Here is a 17,777-nt window from a genome sequence, read left to right as displayed (position 1 = left end):
TCCGGTTTACACATATCGCCGATTACATGGATTCTTCTTCACATTCAAAATTATTGTTACCTTTCTATCTCAAGGAACGAAAAGGATATAAAAGAACAAAAAAAAATAGTATGTGCATAAGAAACAAAACATGAATATGTAATTCCAGAGCGGAGCATCTTGATAATTAGACTAAATTAAATTTCGTACGCCACGTTGGATTCTTGTTATTTTCGTATATCTTAGCAACGGTGTTACGCCCCGAGGCTTACTATAGGCTGTGTTCCTAACCGTCTCCTTTGGTACTACAGTGTTACAGACAGATCGTCTTACATGACCGGCGAAATATACACAATGTAGCGATAAGCGCATAGTCGTCGTCAAGCAGCGAGTTCTAAAAAACATCGATTCGCCTTCGGTCCGTTATTTTACCTACACAACACACACAAAAAAGGTGGCATACGTGATCATAGGCGCGAACGGTCGCGAAACCGAGCCTGGTGAGGGTCGTTTCCAAGAGAAGACAAAGGAAAAAATCGAAGGGCAATCAGTATCATGCGAGGAGTCAAACCGAATGCATTGGGAGGTACAGAGAAATAAAACCATGGTCGCTTACTTAAACGAATACGTCGAGAAATACTATAAAGTCGAGTCGAATTATAAAAATAAACTAGTTGTATCATCGTTAAATCATTTGTAACGTGTTAATTATAATTTTAAATATTGTTAAAAATAAAAGCTTATATTAACCCTGTTAATTCAGTGTCACAATCATTTGAACCACCTCTCAAAACAGGGGAACGACTGATTCGCGGCGTCGACTATCAAAATCATAGCGAGAATTTACGCCTCTCGCTGACGCGTTTCCTCGCGATCGCGTCTCTCCACGAACGGTCGTAACGAACAGAAAGGATTTGCGTAGAAACTTGAAACAACAATGAATTGTCAACATGCGGTAACGAGGAAAACGATTTTGCGTTTACACGATACAATTGGATCTTTCGTAGTCGAATAATTTCCTATGCAATTCTATGCTGCTTTCGGTAAGCTGATATTAGCATGGTTTGCTGAGTCCATAAATTAGGCAACGAATTCGATTTGTGCTCTTTGGTAATCCCTTCATTGCCATACGACAGACTTGATCATTATAACTTTACCATACATTTGCGTATCGCACCAAACACATTATACCATATTGCGATAGAGAGATACGTTGTTATTTCTTTAAATGTAGCAAGCTTATGGTTAATGGAAACCCATACATTCCCATTTCTGCATATATTGGACATTTTAATCACAGGTAAAATGCTTAATTAGCATCTAATAATTACAAAATGTGCAATGTAATACTTGTTAAGCATCTAATTCAACATCGAAACTAAGTGTAACATTTGCAAACAATACACTAAACGGTCGTTAAAGCGCATATTTATTTACGAATTGCTGTATATAACGTATCCAATCAAACAGGATGATTGAAAGTATTCGTCGATAGGAAATAATTTTCCGTTCAAAGAGAGAGAGAGAGAGAGAGAGAAATCAATTCATCTGAAACTCTGTTGTTTCCCTTGGGTTTTTCTCGAGAAAGATGTTAGAATAACAAATGTTCCCACGAGCTGAATCAAGCCACCTAGCCGCGTTTCTTTGTCATCTCAGGTAAGCACAATTCAACCACAGAAAAGTGAAAACAACTGACAAGTGTCGCGAGTTTACAAACGCATTCTTCACACTTTTTCATTCTGGAAAAACAACCGAAACGACTGAGAACGACTCTCTTATTGCTCTTTTACGAGCAAATAAATTTCTCACTTTAGATCGAACTTGACCCTTCGTCCCTATTGAATACAGCAAATCGTGATATAATGCATTGACTTAACCTTCGATCCTAACCGACAGGAAACTGCAGGAGAAACTCCTGCTATTGTAAATACGTCGTTCAATGCCTGATCTCGGATTAAACAAAAATTAAAATAGTATTATCATGAAAAAAGGATTAAAAGGAATTTAACTCTTTACGTTTTCCCCTTTTTAACTCTTAGAAAGGACCTTTCGAGATGAATTTTTTAAAAGAAATAAATTAGTAGAATTACGTAAAAACATACACGTTGTTGCTACAAAATGTATTTGCAGATTTCTTTACTTTCCAATAAAATGTCCTTCTGGTAGATCCTGCAAATTTTATTTTCATAGTATCAAATTTTCGCAATCGTATGAAAGCACTGTTAAATGATACGAAATTCAATATACTTGGCCCTAATTAAGCAGTATGTAAAATAATAAATACATAATAAATACAATGTGTGCAAGTAGACATATACATCGGAAATAAACGTACAAAATATTGTCCCAACTGAATAGCGTGTTCTACACACAGCGTTGCTTTACACACTGCGTTGCTTTTCCAAATTATATTCGCTCTTCTCTCATGCAAGCATTTTCCTCGGTAAATATAAAACGTATTAACTAACAAAAATTATAACAGTTCATATTTTGTTCGTGAACCCAGAAAAAGCAATTTCAACGAAACGGTTTGAAAATTTCGTGCGTTTCGCTTACGAGACTTTCAACGATTATTTCCAACCTCCCTTTTTTAATGTCTAGTATCTTCATTGAAATATATGATTCAAAAGAGCATAAACAACGAGCCTTTTCACAGCTCTCGCCCCTTTCCTATACTCGCGTTACGTGTTATTTAACGTATGTTCTTTAGACCTTTTTCTCGGCTCTCGCCCTTTAGAATTCATGAAACCGCCGGACAGCGAAGCCGCATTTTCATGCACATGCATATTTTCCGTATTTCGCTTCGATGCGACGATCTTTCGCGTTATCGCGACTATAACACGTCATCACGATCGCGAAAAACTGGATTTACACCTGAAGGGAAGGAATCATCCATGGTCGACAAGGGTTTCAAGGGTCGACGATAATAAAAGCAGGAGAAAAAGCTCTAAACACGAGAAGGTGTTTCGAGCTGAAAGCTATTTCGATAAATTCACGATAAACTATCTGCCACGAGGCGTTCACATTCCCACACCCTTTTCACTCCGCAATTTCCCGAAACTGCCGGCAGTATTTTTCTGTATATTCTTTTTTTACAGGAATTGCAAAGCAGATGTAAAACCGTCGCCGACGGGTTATGGCTTAATAGGGCCGCTTTGTACTTGTCGCGAGGGAAAGTTAAAAAAGGAGAAAACATAGCTATTCTACTCCCAGAGTGACAAGCAAAAACGAGAACGAACAGTTGGGTGGGGGAGGGGAGGGGAGAAGGTCGATAGCTGGTTATCGCATCGCGAACAAGTGTTAGTAAAAAAGGATCTGGCATGAGAAGAATCAAAGTGTAAGAGTAAAATATAATTGTCTATTATATGTATAACATATGTATACAATGGTAGGTAATTCCATAAGTAATATTGTGATTATATATATGATTTTAAGATGTCAAAGGTAGTAAAAATTTGTTGATATTGGATCTACAAAACATTTAATATAGATGACATGGTAATTTTTCCAATTATTGTAGTATATTATTCTATTACTTCCAGCTAGAAATTGCAGTACTTTCTCGTTTGATCTCACTATGCAAATTGAACATGTAAAATAAAAGCCAACATTACTTATGGAATGGCTTTTGGTAAAATACTATGTATATATTTAGTAAGATATCATGTTGTAAAATAAAAGTAAGATAAAGTAGATAATGAGTTATGAACATGATAAAAGGGTATTCTTCTGACTTATGCCGTTAAGATGGATGGCATAATCGAGTAAAGTGGTTTTAGCTCGATAATCGGATTACCACATTCTTTTTCCGCTTATATAAGTAATAAAACATGGCGTGCATGTTTAAGGGAATAAAACAAACGCCAAGAAGCTTTAGATCACCTACAAGTACATAAGAAAATAAATTTAACGAGACTTAACGGACTATATCTATATTTTAGGATGGAGTGTGTAAACACTGAACGTGTTTTCTGAATAAACAAGATACTAAGCATCTCGCTTCTAGTCCATTTCGATAGCTTTTGCTTTCGTACATAGCCGAAAGAAGCATATATTTTTTCCCCCTCAATTTCAGATTCCATTTAAAACGCACAAAGTGATTTTGAAATAACTTTAGGAGCATGAGGAAACAACGTTTCTCTCTACCAATGTTAAATTCTAGGAAACAGTATGTGAGAAAATATTATTTTTCCCGTATATTATAACTACGATTATTATCGCATAACGAATCAAAAAATTAAATCAACCTTTAACTACAGACGTTTGTATTTTTATTATTGTCATGAATATTTAAACCATCTTAAAGTCAAACTCTCCCTCTCTCTCTCCCTTTCACTCTCTTAGATTAACTCAATCGGGAGTAATCGCTTCATTTCTGAAGTATTAAAATACTTATGGTCATCATGCAGTTTAATATTAAAATTAAGAAATTTTAAATTAGATGCAGTTGATCAATTTGACTTCTAAGTAGATCATTTACTAGTTATTTATAGTCATCATAAATATCATACATATTTTGTAACTTTATTGATTAATTCTGCGTCATAAAAGTTCTTTTTGATATAAGTAGTTTGTTCAAGAAAGAAAGGTAATAATATTTCATACATATAATTCAAATAATTTTATATCTTTATGAATATAATTAAAAAAATGTAAATAAATTCTTAATTCAACTAAATACTGATTTTGAAAATTCATCACTAGATTGTAATAATGAAATAAAAATTGATACCCTTCTGGGAGTCAAGTAGTTTGTACTTAAATGTTAAGTATATTATAACATATTAAACATAACTTTTATGAAAAGAATAACTTACTCATCGGAGAATATTGTCGAATATTTTCGTCGGGTATTTGCTCTCAATTACTTTTGCCGCCTTCTCATCCAATGCGAAAACTTTCCTGTCAGGGATCGTAATCCTAACGGAAGTAGATCCCCATGCAAAGTAAGAAGCAGAGAAAGATGGAATGGAATTTCAAATAGCCATATCCACCTACACACGCAAACTCTGCTATGTTCGCGATAGTGTTAGTGCAGAGAGAGCCAATCGATGCTGAGACTCGTCACCAATCAGCTATCAGTGTATAAGAGTTCGGGTTACTGGGGCATGGCGTAACGTTACGAGCAGGGTGAAGCCAAAAAACTAGCGTTTACGATCACGAAGCTCGCGAACAATGACGCTCTAACGTTCCGTGCACCGACGCGACGTCTAGTTATCCCCGTTTCTAGTTACGAAACGACCAGTCACGCGGCAGGTTAAAACAATTACTTTCTCTGGGCGAAACGGGTGAAACGGTTTCTTTAATCCACTTACACTGTCGTCAACTTTCCAAATTTGCCATCGTGCTACTCCCTTTAGGGATTACGAGTGACCCGAAACATCCTCCATAACGTTCTACGCACTAATTTCGTAAATAGGTTAATGGTCGTCGTAAAACAAAACCGAGAGTACTTCTTGCGATAAACACAGTAATATCCTTATCGTTTGTCACCGGAGAATTCGCGGGAAACTAAACTGCTACAGCAACGCCACCTTCGTTGTCTGCGAATTCCATTTAAAACATCTTCGTGACTGGCACCGCCAGCATATGGTCGCTAAACAACACTATTATACACAAGACACGAGAAAATGATAAAGTTATACAGAAACACAGTGTACGGGAATGTCATCGTGCGTTGCACGTCGCGATTCATATGAAGTATACGAAACTCCATAATATATACGGTCAACGAGACGTGTGAAGATATACATATATATATATATATTGTACGCAATAGCGCGAGGTACACAATCGTAGCCAATAAAGCAAAATACGACTGAGTCTGTTTTGATGAACTTGAACACAATTCACTAGGGAATGTTTAAGTCGACTAAGCGGTAAATTAAACGTGTGTATGTTGATCGCTGCAACGAAAATCGTCGAATTTGCACGAGCACTGTGATTCCTTTGAAATTCGTAACGATACCTGCGACAGTGGCATCTAGTGGCCGCTTGCGGAAAGTGATTGTTTCGATTGTCGAAGCGTATCGATAGCTCTAACGCCAGTTACATGGCTTAGTAACATGTAATTTGTTGAAAGACCCTTTCATGGCGTTTTTGTGATGTTTTGTGGTATTTTCGCGGATAATTGTGTGTGTTTTGTTATGAAGAAGTACTGTATAAAAAGGAAAATGTTCTTCAATCAATTTCTTCAGTCTTCTTATCAACTAAGTAATATTTTTATGAATTACCTTAATCTCTTGCACTTAGTACGTCACTTGTGCTCGCACAATATTTTTAGTGTCATGTATGTCCTATCTTGTAATGTATCCAATTTACAAAATTATTAGACACGAACTTTGTATTTAAAAATATTCTAACATCATCAGTTCATATATGTATCGTGAGTATTATATTTGGGAAGGAGTAAAACATCAAATACATATGTATACATATGTATGTATATAAAAATGATATAATGACAAGGACTCGTCTTGATTTTTTCAATGAACATTTTGTTGTCGAAGGTACTTTATCAATATTTTAATTAGAATGTATAATGAATTTTTTCTCATGATTACTCTTTAAAATGTAATTCAGACAATTGTTTATAAATAATATAATGTTTTAAAGTCTGATAAATAATATGATTTAGTAATACATATGTAAATGATAAAAGTTAATACTTCTTACCATAAAAAATATTAGTAAAGCAAATTTGTTTCGTAAGTACGCCTGATTATCAAGTTGATGGAAAGAGATATTGCAATGTTTTCCGAGTGCAAAAGATTAAGATCATTTTTTATAAAAATGAGACACAATCGATTATAAAACTCAGTGTAACGTAATAATTCAATTTATTAATAATATACAAAAATTAGAAAAAGAAAAATGCTTTTTAATCTAAACAATGTAATCAGCATTCACTTTTAACAATTAGAATGTACGAAGAGCAGTCTTTATTCTACTTTTTGTTAGAATTTCTTTATTTGAAACTTTATGTCTGTTCGAAATGTTGAATCTATGATATCTATATCATGTGAAAGTTCGATTTAATACAGACGACTAAAAATTCGAGGGATTCAGTGCTATCAGACTTGGTTACATAGGGCTCCATATTGGCGATCCTACTCTAGAACCTAATACAGATCATCTTAAACACTTGCAACCTGATACAGGCTCACACAATCGACTATATAGAACACGATGCACTAAACCCTGTACTTAATACGATACAAGCTAGCTATCTCAGTGATCAAATACCAACGTTAGACTCGATGCACTCAAATCTACACTCATGAAACTCGAATAGGACATGAAATTCATCCAATTTGATATTTGTGAAGTATGATACACCTAACTAATTCTTAAAACTTTTAAAATTTTCTAGAAACAATTGCGATTGTTTTAATCTTGTGAGTTTCGCAAAATTAAGTATATAGAATATGATCATGAATATGTAAAATAAAAAAAAAATACTCCTAAAACATTCGCAATTTTTCAGATATTTAGCTCCTCATAATTTAAAAAAATTGGAAAATGTTTCAAATTTTCAAATGATAGATCATAAAGATACCTTTAAAACACTCGCAACATTCTAAGTACTAGTTTCTTCTAATTCTCAAGAGTTATAGAATTTTTCAAATTTTCGAGATTCGTATAATCTTTAGGTTATCTAGTTTTAAAAATTAAATTTTGCTACCGGTAATTTCTACAAATTAGGAACGACAGAAAGAAACCATCACGTTTCATTGAACTAGATTCTACTATTCATGATTTGAATAATGTAACAATTATTATCAAATCATTTTGTTTTTGTATATTTTAATAAATTATCTATTAATGATTCCTAATTCAACTTGTGCGGCTTTTGTTTTAGATTAAATAATACACTTTAATGATATCGATGAAATGAGATTATTTCGCACATTTAAATTGGAGAGTGCTCAGTCAATTTTCCAGATTGTTTTTCTTTTAAATACATACGCCGTTCGTACACTTTTATTTGTTCATTACATTATTCCATGCAATAATTACAGAGAATGAAAGTATAATTTCCATATAAATTAAATTTATTCACATTGATATACATTTGCAACGTCAATTCCAGAAGCTTAATGTTTTTATCAGAGTAAATACTGAATTTTATTTTATACGAAAAATAGAAAACTATTAAACTCGATGCTCAAATAACAGTTATATCTCTGTGTATGTCTCAATTAAGCGCCCGTAATCACGCCTAAATTAATTTTTTAAATTAGAAAAAACATAGTTATGTTTCGAAATGCTAGGAGATCTAGTAAAATATACATACAGATTAAACAATTATTAAGCTCAAGAAATACGTCGAACCCTCGAGTACACGCATAAATATGCATGTGTGTACATACGTTTGCGCATATCTGAATCTGTATACTCTAGCAGGTATAGTGATAGATCTATGCATAACCATAAATACGTATACCTATATAGACAGTTTACATAGCTTATTCATTTCCATGTAGACGGCAAAATATTCTATTAATTCGCAGAATTACCAAAATATTATAGCAAATGTGCATTATGCATAATGAATGTAATAGCATCTTTCTTTACCTTACTCTGTACCTCTCTACCTAATTAATCTATCGATCCTTGTCACCTGCTACGTCAGAGGATTTGTAACGTGGTGAGGATTCTGGTCTCTCGAGGAATCGATGCTATATCCACGCTGACTAACACACATCCCTCGACAAATGTATACACACGACTTGTGTGTACACCGCATATCGAAACGAATGAAACAGCGTCAACACGTCGGAAATAGGGAGCATATTCCGTATTGGTAGCAATATTGCCAATCGATATCCACGTAGATGCAGTTCATTGAAAAAATCCGAAGTATGATAGATTTGTATGGATGTGTTGAAAATAAAGTCACGTTCGAAGTCGATCACCTTTAGGGTGGGCATAGAGAAATTGAAAAATTGTAAGGGAATTAATGGATGGTTGGTACGTGGATAAAAGACAGCTTATGTATTTCCAGCTAAGTTTGTCCGTTTGATTAGAAAAATTTGATTGATCATTGCAGAGTAGATCTTTATTCAAAGATTAGAATCTTTTTGAATAAAACGAATTTGGTGTTAGGTATACTTTATACAACATGTACCATCTAATTCTACCATCCTTAATTACTCTCGTGTTTGTTGCGATACAAAAAGATGTTTCGAGAGAAAGGCAGTGTAACTAAAAATTCTGGCTGTAACATTCGTCAATTATCTTTTCCCGTTATCGACAAAAATATTCAATATCGTATCTGACAATCCACTCGAAATATAGAACAAAATTTCACGTGATTGTATGTTTCCGTTTACATGTATTTTTTCAGCCTACAACTAGGTACTGGCAAATTCTTCGCTAACGAACATGAACAAAATAAACGATGCCCTCGTGTGTTTACAAGTTGAGTGGCGTTGTCAGAATTTCATATAACAACAATATACTAATGAATCAAAGCTATCTTCTGTTTCTGAAAAAAGCCAGTAGTCAACTATTAAAATTTCGTAATTCTGGCTGCGTAAAAATATTACATTTTCTTATTTGCAATAACGTTTCTATGAAAAACAACAGAATTTTATCACACGACTTATATTACTGTATATTCGTGCATTCGAAAGCAAAAAGGAAAAGAAAACAGAAATGGAAAGTAGTTCCAAGATACAGATATGCAACGAACCTGCATAAAATACGAATAACTCGCGAACTTCTTAAAAATACTAAAATACGATAACGAACTTTATTCGTATTCTTCGAAAGAGGTATATTATAGGAAAAATCAAAGATCAAGTACAATCAACTTATTCGCTGCCTCTCCTGTTTATACCATCTTTAAGTCGTTCAAACAGCCCTTATACATCGACACAAGGGAGATGGTACGTAGGACGACCTAGATGTACCGTGCGAGATGCACTTTGCCGTGTGTCAAGTTCTCCTTCCTGATCGACAACGGCGACGATAGCTAGTAACTACTATAGAGATAGTAACTACTTGGAGCCACTCGATGAAACGTATACAAGGACGCGCTTGCGGATACATCTGCGGATACAGGGTAAACCGAGTGAATACACTGCACAGGTGGCGAACAGTAAGAGCATACGCTACGCTGCACGCCTATAAACATGGAAGCCCGATCTGCCGATCCGTTTTGGTTACGCATGGAACACCAGTGGAATTGTGCACGAGACGATGCCGCACCGATCCTGAATCCTCGTGGGAACGCTTAAACGCTCTTAACGATTATCGTGTCCTCTCTGTTTTGAGATCGATAGAAATCGCGAGTGCAGTCGGAAAAGTAAGCCATTATTATCTCATTCATCGTCTATTATTCTTACTGATTATCCTTCTGATTTATAAATACCATCAAGAAACGGTACAAATAATTTTTTATTTATTTTTTAACAAGCGCTCGATATAAACGCTTCAATTATCGTCTTAGTATATCTTCGTGTTTCGAGTTTCTATCGTTTCTATTAATACCACATAGGTGAGGTGCGTTTGGAACAATTATCTTGTTCAAACTGTATTTTTTAAATTAATCAGGATATTCATATGAAGATTTGATAATGTGTTAACTATTTTCGATCCTATACTATGCGGACTTGATATTCTACTTCATTCAATTCCTTTGAGTTTTAATACATGAAACATAGTCTTTTACATAATTTAATAGCAATATACCAACGTACATGCGTTATTAATTTCAAAATTCTGAAAAAGCAATTGGGTCAAAGGTTTTTGATTATTACTTTTACATGAATTGCTTATTGCAATATGATCGTTTCACATAGTATGTCAATTGCTCATTGAGAAATTAATTAAAGCCGTTGAATGTAAATTGCGCAAAAAGTTTCGAAGAATATAAACTTCGAAAGGGTTAACGATTACTCTATGCGAGTACATTAAAACTATCGGTGCATATTGACATTCCGCCTTGAAATGCATGCATCTTTAGGTAAATTGCAGAAGTGACAATCGAATCGTCGGAAGTCAACGAAGACTGGTATAAACAGAAATGAACAAAGAAAGTACGAATCATGAATTTAATCGAGTGGAAATTCATCAGAAGCGCGACGATCGATGAATATTTAAAACATCAATGGTTAAACTAAGCCACCGTCGATGCGGCCGAACAAAAGCTCGATCGTTGGCTATGGATAGGTGAGGCAAAACGATGAACACCTCTGTGAAAATCCTCTTTCTATGCCTAGCACGTTCGTCCACTTGTTTGCAGCTTTACCGCTCTCTTGGAACGAAGAATCGACAGCGGTACGGTTTTGGTGTTTTCTTCTTCTGTGTTTCTATTCAGGAACAACCAAACCAAGAAACCAGGAAGTCAAGCCGAAACAGAGGAAGGATTTGAATAAATTATTTGTCGTCGTAAATCTAAATCCTCTGTGACCAGTTTCTTCTTCCTCGCGCCGTTGAACTCGAAACATCTGTACGCTCGGTAGGTACAGAGTCTGGCGATTCCGTACAATATCGTGCTTTTTGATAGGAAACGATTCGTTTTACTCAACGGATACATCATTCCCTGTTGACGAGAAAGTCAAATCGTTAAAACAGCATATGTTTGACTGATCGACGTAAGCCGTGATATATCGCGATGGAAACATGCGTCAAAGATGGATAGGTGGAATAAATGTGAACTTTCCTTGACAGTTTAAAAACAACAAGAAAGTTTCATCCTATTTTGTTCGGGTATAGCATAATCGATGAAAAATACCGGAGCTACCGAGTAGTTACTATACGCAACATGGGAAAAGTTTACAGAGAAATCTATGCAAACGCTTCAAAGTGTTCCCTGGTAAATATTACACGCGACTTGGGGAACGGTTCTTCAACTTCTGCAAGCGAAAATAAGAAAATCTTCGAGAACAACTTCTTCCAAAAATAAACGTCCGTTCTTGAGTAAATCGTACCAGCCAAACTTGAAGAGATGGTTCGAGCAATCGAAATGTATAGTACACTCGTACATACGTGTGTGTACGTATTCGTATGTAGTAGCTAGGAAACCCGTCGACTCATCGATTTCTTAGTCGTCCAAAAGCATCGACAGCTTCTTCCTCCAGAACATACAGGAAGGGTTCGAACATACAGACGAAGATCAAATAGAGCTCCTTCCTTCCTGGGATCGCTCCGCTCTTGGCTCATCTTAAACCATTTCGACCGACCACTTTCATCGCTATAAACAACGTAACCCCTAGCCTTGCGCTGCGGAAGAGCCTTCCACCGTCCCACAATTAATCGTCCGATAATATACTCTTGTGCAAGCGATTTAATCGAGCTGGTGAAATGTCTTAGGCATTAAATTTCATTCCACACTCGTTGATCAAGAATTAACCAATGTACGTTGTATGCATAAAACGTACACGTAAGAAATTGATAATAAAAGGACGCGTAGAGGAAGAAACCAAGCAAAGAGAAGACGTAATTCTGGTCCTATCGGTAAAACGATCGTGGACGGCAAAGAGAGATATCGGTAGCAGATCAATTTCATGGCTATGCCAGCCGTGAATCACTGACCGTTTGGGGACACTTAAACAGCTATATCGAGACGCACAGGAAGGTATGTAGGCCGCGTTCAGGTGCGAATATCGTACACAGGCCGCCTAGACGATTGTATATACATCGCGAAATCTAGCAATCCGCTGAATAATTGCTCAATTCAATACGTAATCATGCTACTTCCTGTTCGCTACCCTCCGTTCATACTGTCTGCCTTGCACGATCGCTTGCCTACCTCCCAATAGGGATATAATCCCGTTTAAGCCGGTTATAAGCATACCCTAGTACGAGGTGGAAGTACATTATGTTCATAGACCTGCTACACGTACGAAGACTGCACGCCCTTTAAGCTACTGGTACTACGTCTTCCGGAATTTCTCACTAACAGAGAGTTTCATTAATCAAGCTTTCTGGTATCGATACATCCCCTGGTAAATTAATTTTCATCGTTGAGTATTCTGTGATTTTGAGCGTTTAGATGCAGTGAATATTTTACGTGGAACTAGTTTCGTATTTGGTTCATTGACTAATATTTACCTAGAATCTACCTACAAAGTCAAATTGAACCATGGTTATGTATAAGTCTTGCTCATTAATAGAAATTCTCATTAAAGTCGTTATTCAAATATTTCTGAATATTTCCTAATTGCATCCTTAATTACACAATTAATTGTAGATACGTCGAATTGTTTTACAATATAGCGTAATCGTTGTTGTTCTTGCTGCACCTACACCACATCTTTCTTTTTCTTTTATTGGTAAAATTTCTTTTTTCTGAAACGTTATTCCCCTGCGTTATTTTCTTCCCTTCTAGAATTTCTTTCCTTGTGCATTTGCATTGTTTTCTCTATCCTTGGAATTCCTCCTTGCTTTAAACGCTCGAGGTTGGTTCTCTTGTTTCAGAATTCTTGTTAAATATCCCAATATCATATATCTTTCTTCAAATGAAAAAGTTTTTTTGAGTCTCAATCTTATCATAGTAAAGTATACTTCAACAAAATAGTGCTAAGAAAAAGTCTTTATTACAATTGACTGAAGAACTTCATAGAATGAATATTGCTTATATGTTAAATAGTTGGCAACATAGGCTAGCATCTAACATCCTGGTACTTGTAAAAATCGAAAACACAGAAATAGATTGAGACTTCACGCTCTTTCCTTTAACAAATCCCAAAGAAGGATGGTTAACCTGCGAATAGCACTGTTTATTGGCAATTTTAATTTCTACAAATGATATATGTTAATCAATGAAAATGATGTATCATATAATTTTTTTAATATTAAAGAAATATATAATAAATTAATTATTAAATAGTAATAATTACTAAAAAAGAATAGAAATAATACAACAAAGAGGTCAAAAGAAATTTTGTATTAAAAACCTACAAAGATAAAAATTCTGAACCCTAGAACTACGTAAATGTAAACTATATCTTAGCACTGATCGAGTTCCGAGTAAAAGATGAAGAATACTACATGTAACCTGAATGTCGCTACAAAAGTTAGTATCCGTATTTGAAGCTTTAATTTAGAACCTTACAATAAGCCAACTCTTATATTTTATTATAAGTTTAGCTGAATAGTTAACGAAAGTTTGTGGAGATTTTTAATAGAATGTACCGATGATACGTGACATTACATATATAGAATCGACGATTGGCCTAATTTTCGTTATCCTTTCATGGTACAAATTACGGTACGGTTGCTGATCAAAGAAGCGGTATTATACAGTTACTTGCTCAGTTCGATTATCGATTACGCTTTTTTGTCACTTTCACGTATTCCGAATAGTATGGACGCTTGAGCGAGCTAACCGTGACTCGCGGCATTGTTCCCAAAGCACTTTATCACCTACTTATCGGAACTTCAAATAAATCGCATTAACGACAAATTGAATCGCTCTCTACGCATGAAAGACGGATGATTAATCCGCCGAAGAAGCAAGGTAGGTTCAATCTTCTCAGACAATTCTTCGAAACTTTTATTTTATTTATCATAAAAATAAAGGAGGACGAAGAAGAAATATAAAATCGCGCTCGAATTCATAGAAGATATTTCTTGTTGTAACTCGAAAGGTAGAAGCGTTTCTATTTTCAACAAGATGATCCAAGTTGCGGTTGTTTACAACATTGAGAAACGATATTACAAGCGAGTTTAATATTTGCAGTTTCAGCTGGGAAATATGTAATTCGCGTTGAATACGATGCAACATCGTTTGAACGCAACGTTATCGTTTTATTACCGAGAAGGTAAGCGTTGCCGGCAGTCTCGGGCCTTTTCGCTTTATTGACGCCGCAACCACGGATGGCCATACCGATTCAATCGTAAGTCGAGGCAAAATTATACAATGGATCGTACACGTCGAACGAGAGAGGTCAACGGGATGATATTGGACGTTGGAAGTTCGCGCACTGTTGAAACCGTAACTCGATTCACGACGACGTTTCCCTGTTCGTTTCGGTTTCACGATGTTACCGCGAACTTTCCTGGCAAATTCCCGATATTTACATGCAAACGGAGATTTAATAAAACATCGAACGCGACGAATTTCAAGGAATCGACATCTTGAAAACATACGTAGTCACACGTGTCGCGTGAATCGATAATATACGACCAGGTCGGAAACATGTAAATGCGGTGAACAGCCAAAACTCCAACTAGTTTCGACCAACTGAAAATTCTATTACTAGGATATTTCGTAATGTCTGCTTCAGCAAAACTTTCCGTTGGAAATGGAACATGTTCCGCTATTGAATGATTAGTATTTCTTGCATTGCTACGTCTGACACAGCATATTGTTAACACAGCCGAGAGGAAAAACGATAGATGAAACTGTTGAAGCATGCATGATGCATGATGAATTTTTTAACTGCAGAATATAGAAAAACAGTTCCGATCATTTTCTAAACACAAGCTTTCATCCAAACTATTTAGGATTTCATTATTTGCACAGCGTATTTAAAATTACTGATAGTTAACAAAACGCTATGTCTCCGACTGTGAGATGACTATGCACGCAGATAAGTTAGCCAATTGTTACAATAATCGCATTGAAATCTTCGCTTAACCTATTCATCTATCAGCGAATATTATCCTCTTTCGGAATTCTATAGAGTTTCATACACGTTGGCTGCCAGAATTGACAGAAAGCAATATACAGACAAAGACATATGTAAGCATCATGCGAGCAGAAGTTACGAGATTTCGTTTTACGGTCTTATTCAGATAACTTAGCACAGCATCAACGCTTGATGGTCTGTTCGAACATCCCTTACAGTGGTTACGCCTAACAACCGATGCATTCGATTTACAAACAGGCACAACCTACCGTGTTATTGGACACGTTCCTATCTGTACCCATTATTCGTCACGTGCGCACGCGGTGTCCAAGCTGTAAATTATGCCGGCCGTATAATGTCAGCTTGAATCCCTAAATCGAATCAAAATCTCACGTACCGACGATTGGTGGGTTCCATCTACAAATATTTGTCTATGCTAGTAACGAGAATGCTATCTGGCGAACAACGCTTATCTCACTAGTTTGACATGGCCGTATATGGAAAAGTTAGCGACAAGCGATTAATACATTTCCAAAGAGTTTTCATTTTCTTGTATATTATATTAGGTCGTCCGAAATAATAAACGCACAATGTTTTTTGTTTTATATTAGTTTATTGAATTATGCACGAACGTAATAATAGAAATAGAACGAAATGGATCATACCTAATTCAATAAAATAATATAAAAGAGAAATTGTTGTTTATCTATTATCACCTTATGAAACGAAACAACCTAATATATTATTATATCTGTAAATATCTATGTATTATATATTCTATTTGGGAGACACGTTATATGTATATATATATATATTTATTGACATAACATAGGTATAATTAATTTTATGTTAGTCATGTAGTTCCCGAGTAGTAATTAATAACAAAAAGGAGAAACATTAACGTTTTCATGAGAGGAGGCATTCATTCTTCATCTATTCGCTGCTCTTATAAAATATAAATTTTCTTTGTAAAATTATCGTTTTCTTCCTTGCCGCTTATTTCCTCAATTTTTTAATCCGCTACTATAGTTTGTAACTTAATAAAGTCAGATTATCTTCCTTTATTAAATTTCCTATCCATACTTTCAATATAAAAATTCATATCCGAGGACCTTGAATTCTGCAGATTCAGATACAAAGTCCAACGTCTTATTCGTCACGAGTGTCCTTCTCCATTTCATAAAGAAATAGAACAGACGTTATATTGGTGCTTAATATTCCAATCTGCCCTTAGCGCTACATTTCATCGATTAAAGAAACAATATTCATTTCCGATTTATTAAGAAAGGCTTAAATAATAACACTCCACTGTAGAATTAGTCATAAGACAGGTGAACGTGATAATCGATTTTCTTAAAATATAAGAAGACTCAATATACTGTGAATGTTTAGTATTGAGAAATGTACCTATAAAAATATGCAAAATATACAAAAATATATAAAATATCTGAACTAAAATACTTCTTATAATATTTAAGGAATGAAGCCAATTCCTATTTAGGTTCCATTCTTTTAGTTGTATTTGTACAAATATCAATTTCTATAGACATTCGCGGTATATTAATGAGTTGTCATATTTTAATTTCGTTATCGTTATTCGAATTGAGAGAATTTTTTCTCAAAGCGGCCAAGAGAATAAACGAGAGCAGGACACGATCGCTAAGGAACCGACAGGAAATCGGGCGACCTTTTCTTACCGAGCACTCCCAGTCCATTAGCCAATAGTTGACTTAATGCCCGATCATTCGATTACAGGGCGTCGAGACTTTTCCGCCGTTTTCATCGTGGAAGTTTCAAGTTCCGCTCCGCGATTAAGTTAAAATGCAATTTTCTTTTCTGACCCTCGCTCTGCCTCTTCTTTTCTCCTGCGTGGGTGTTTCTGCCTTTTATTTCTACGTTGGTTCTTTATTTTATCCTGGTGCTCTGATTCAAAGAGAGAAAAAGAAAAAAGATAGAAAAAGGAAAGAAGACGGAGAAGACGTGAAAGAAAGAAAAGGAAGGATTAAGCCAGGAACTTTGGTTACGACCGGTAATCCGTGCCGATGTGACGCTTATTATTCTTTTATTTGACGGAACCAGAGCACGAGGGGACTTCGTGGTTGCAAGTAGATGAGGGTAATCAGGCCTCGTGGTCGCGTCGAATGAAAAAGTTGCGTCAGTACCGGAGGAAGGGACAAACGAGATGAAAATTGCGTGGTTGGCCATGAATATCTA

The 17,777-nt window shown here is 35.5% G+C and overlaps 2 protein-coding genes across 3 annotated transcripts in view; one reads left to right on the top strand and one right to left on the bottom strand.

The window, feature by feature from the left end:
• LOC126869701 (glutamate receptor ionotropic, kainate 2) overlaps nucleotides 1-17,777 on the bottom strand; it is a 288,271-nt gene that overhangs the window by 256,914 nt on the left and 13,580 nt on the right. The window lies entirely within an intron of this gene.
• LOC126869699 (glutamate receptor ionotropic, kainate 2-like) overlaps nucleotides 5,295-17,777 on the top strand; it is a 150,728-nt gene continuing 138,245 nt past the window's right edge. The window contains exon 1 of the mRNA XM_050626569.1: nucleotides 5,295-6,192. Within this exon, the coding sequence (XP_050482526.1) occupies nucleotides 6,084-6,192 (109 nt within the window). The 5' untranslated portion in view covers nucleotides 5,295-6,083. The remainder of the gene's footprint in view (nucleotides 6,193-17,777) is intronic.

Source organism: Bombus huntii, chromosome 9 (genome assembly GCF_024542735.1).
Source record: "Bombus huntii isolate Logan2020A chromosome 9, iyBomHunt1.1, whole genome shotgun sequence".
In the NCBI taxonomy this organism is placed as follows: domain Eukaryota; kingdom Metazoa; phylum Arthropoda; class Insecta; order Hymenoptera; family Apidae; genus Bombus; species Bombus huntii.
Note: the sequence above shows the minus strand (reverse complement) of the source record. Positions and strands in the feature narration are given on the sequence as shown.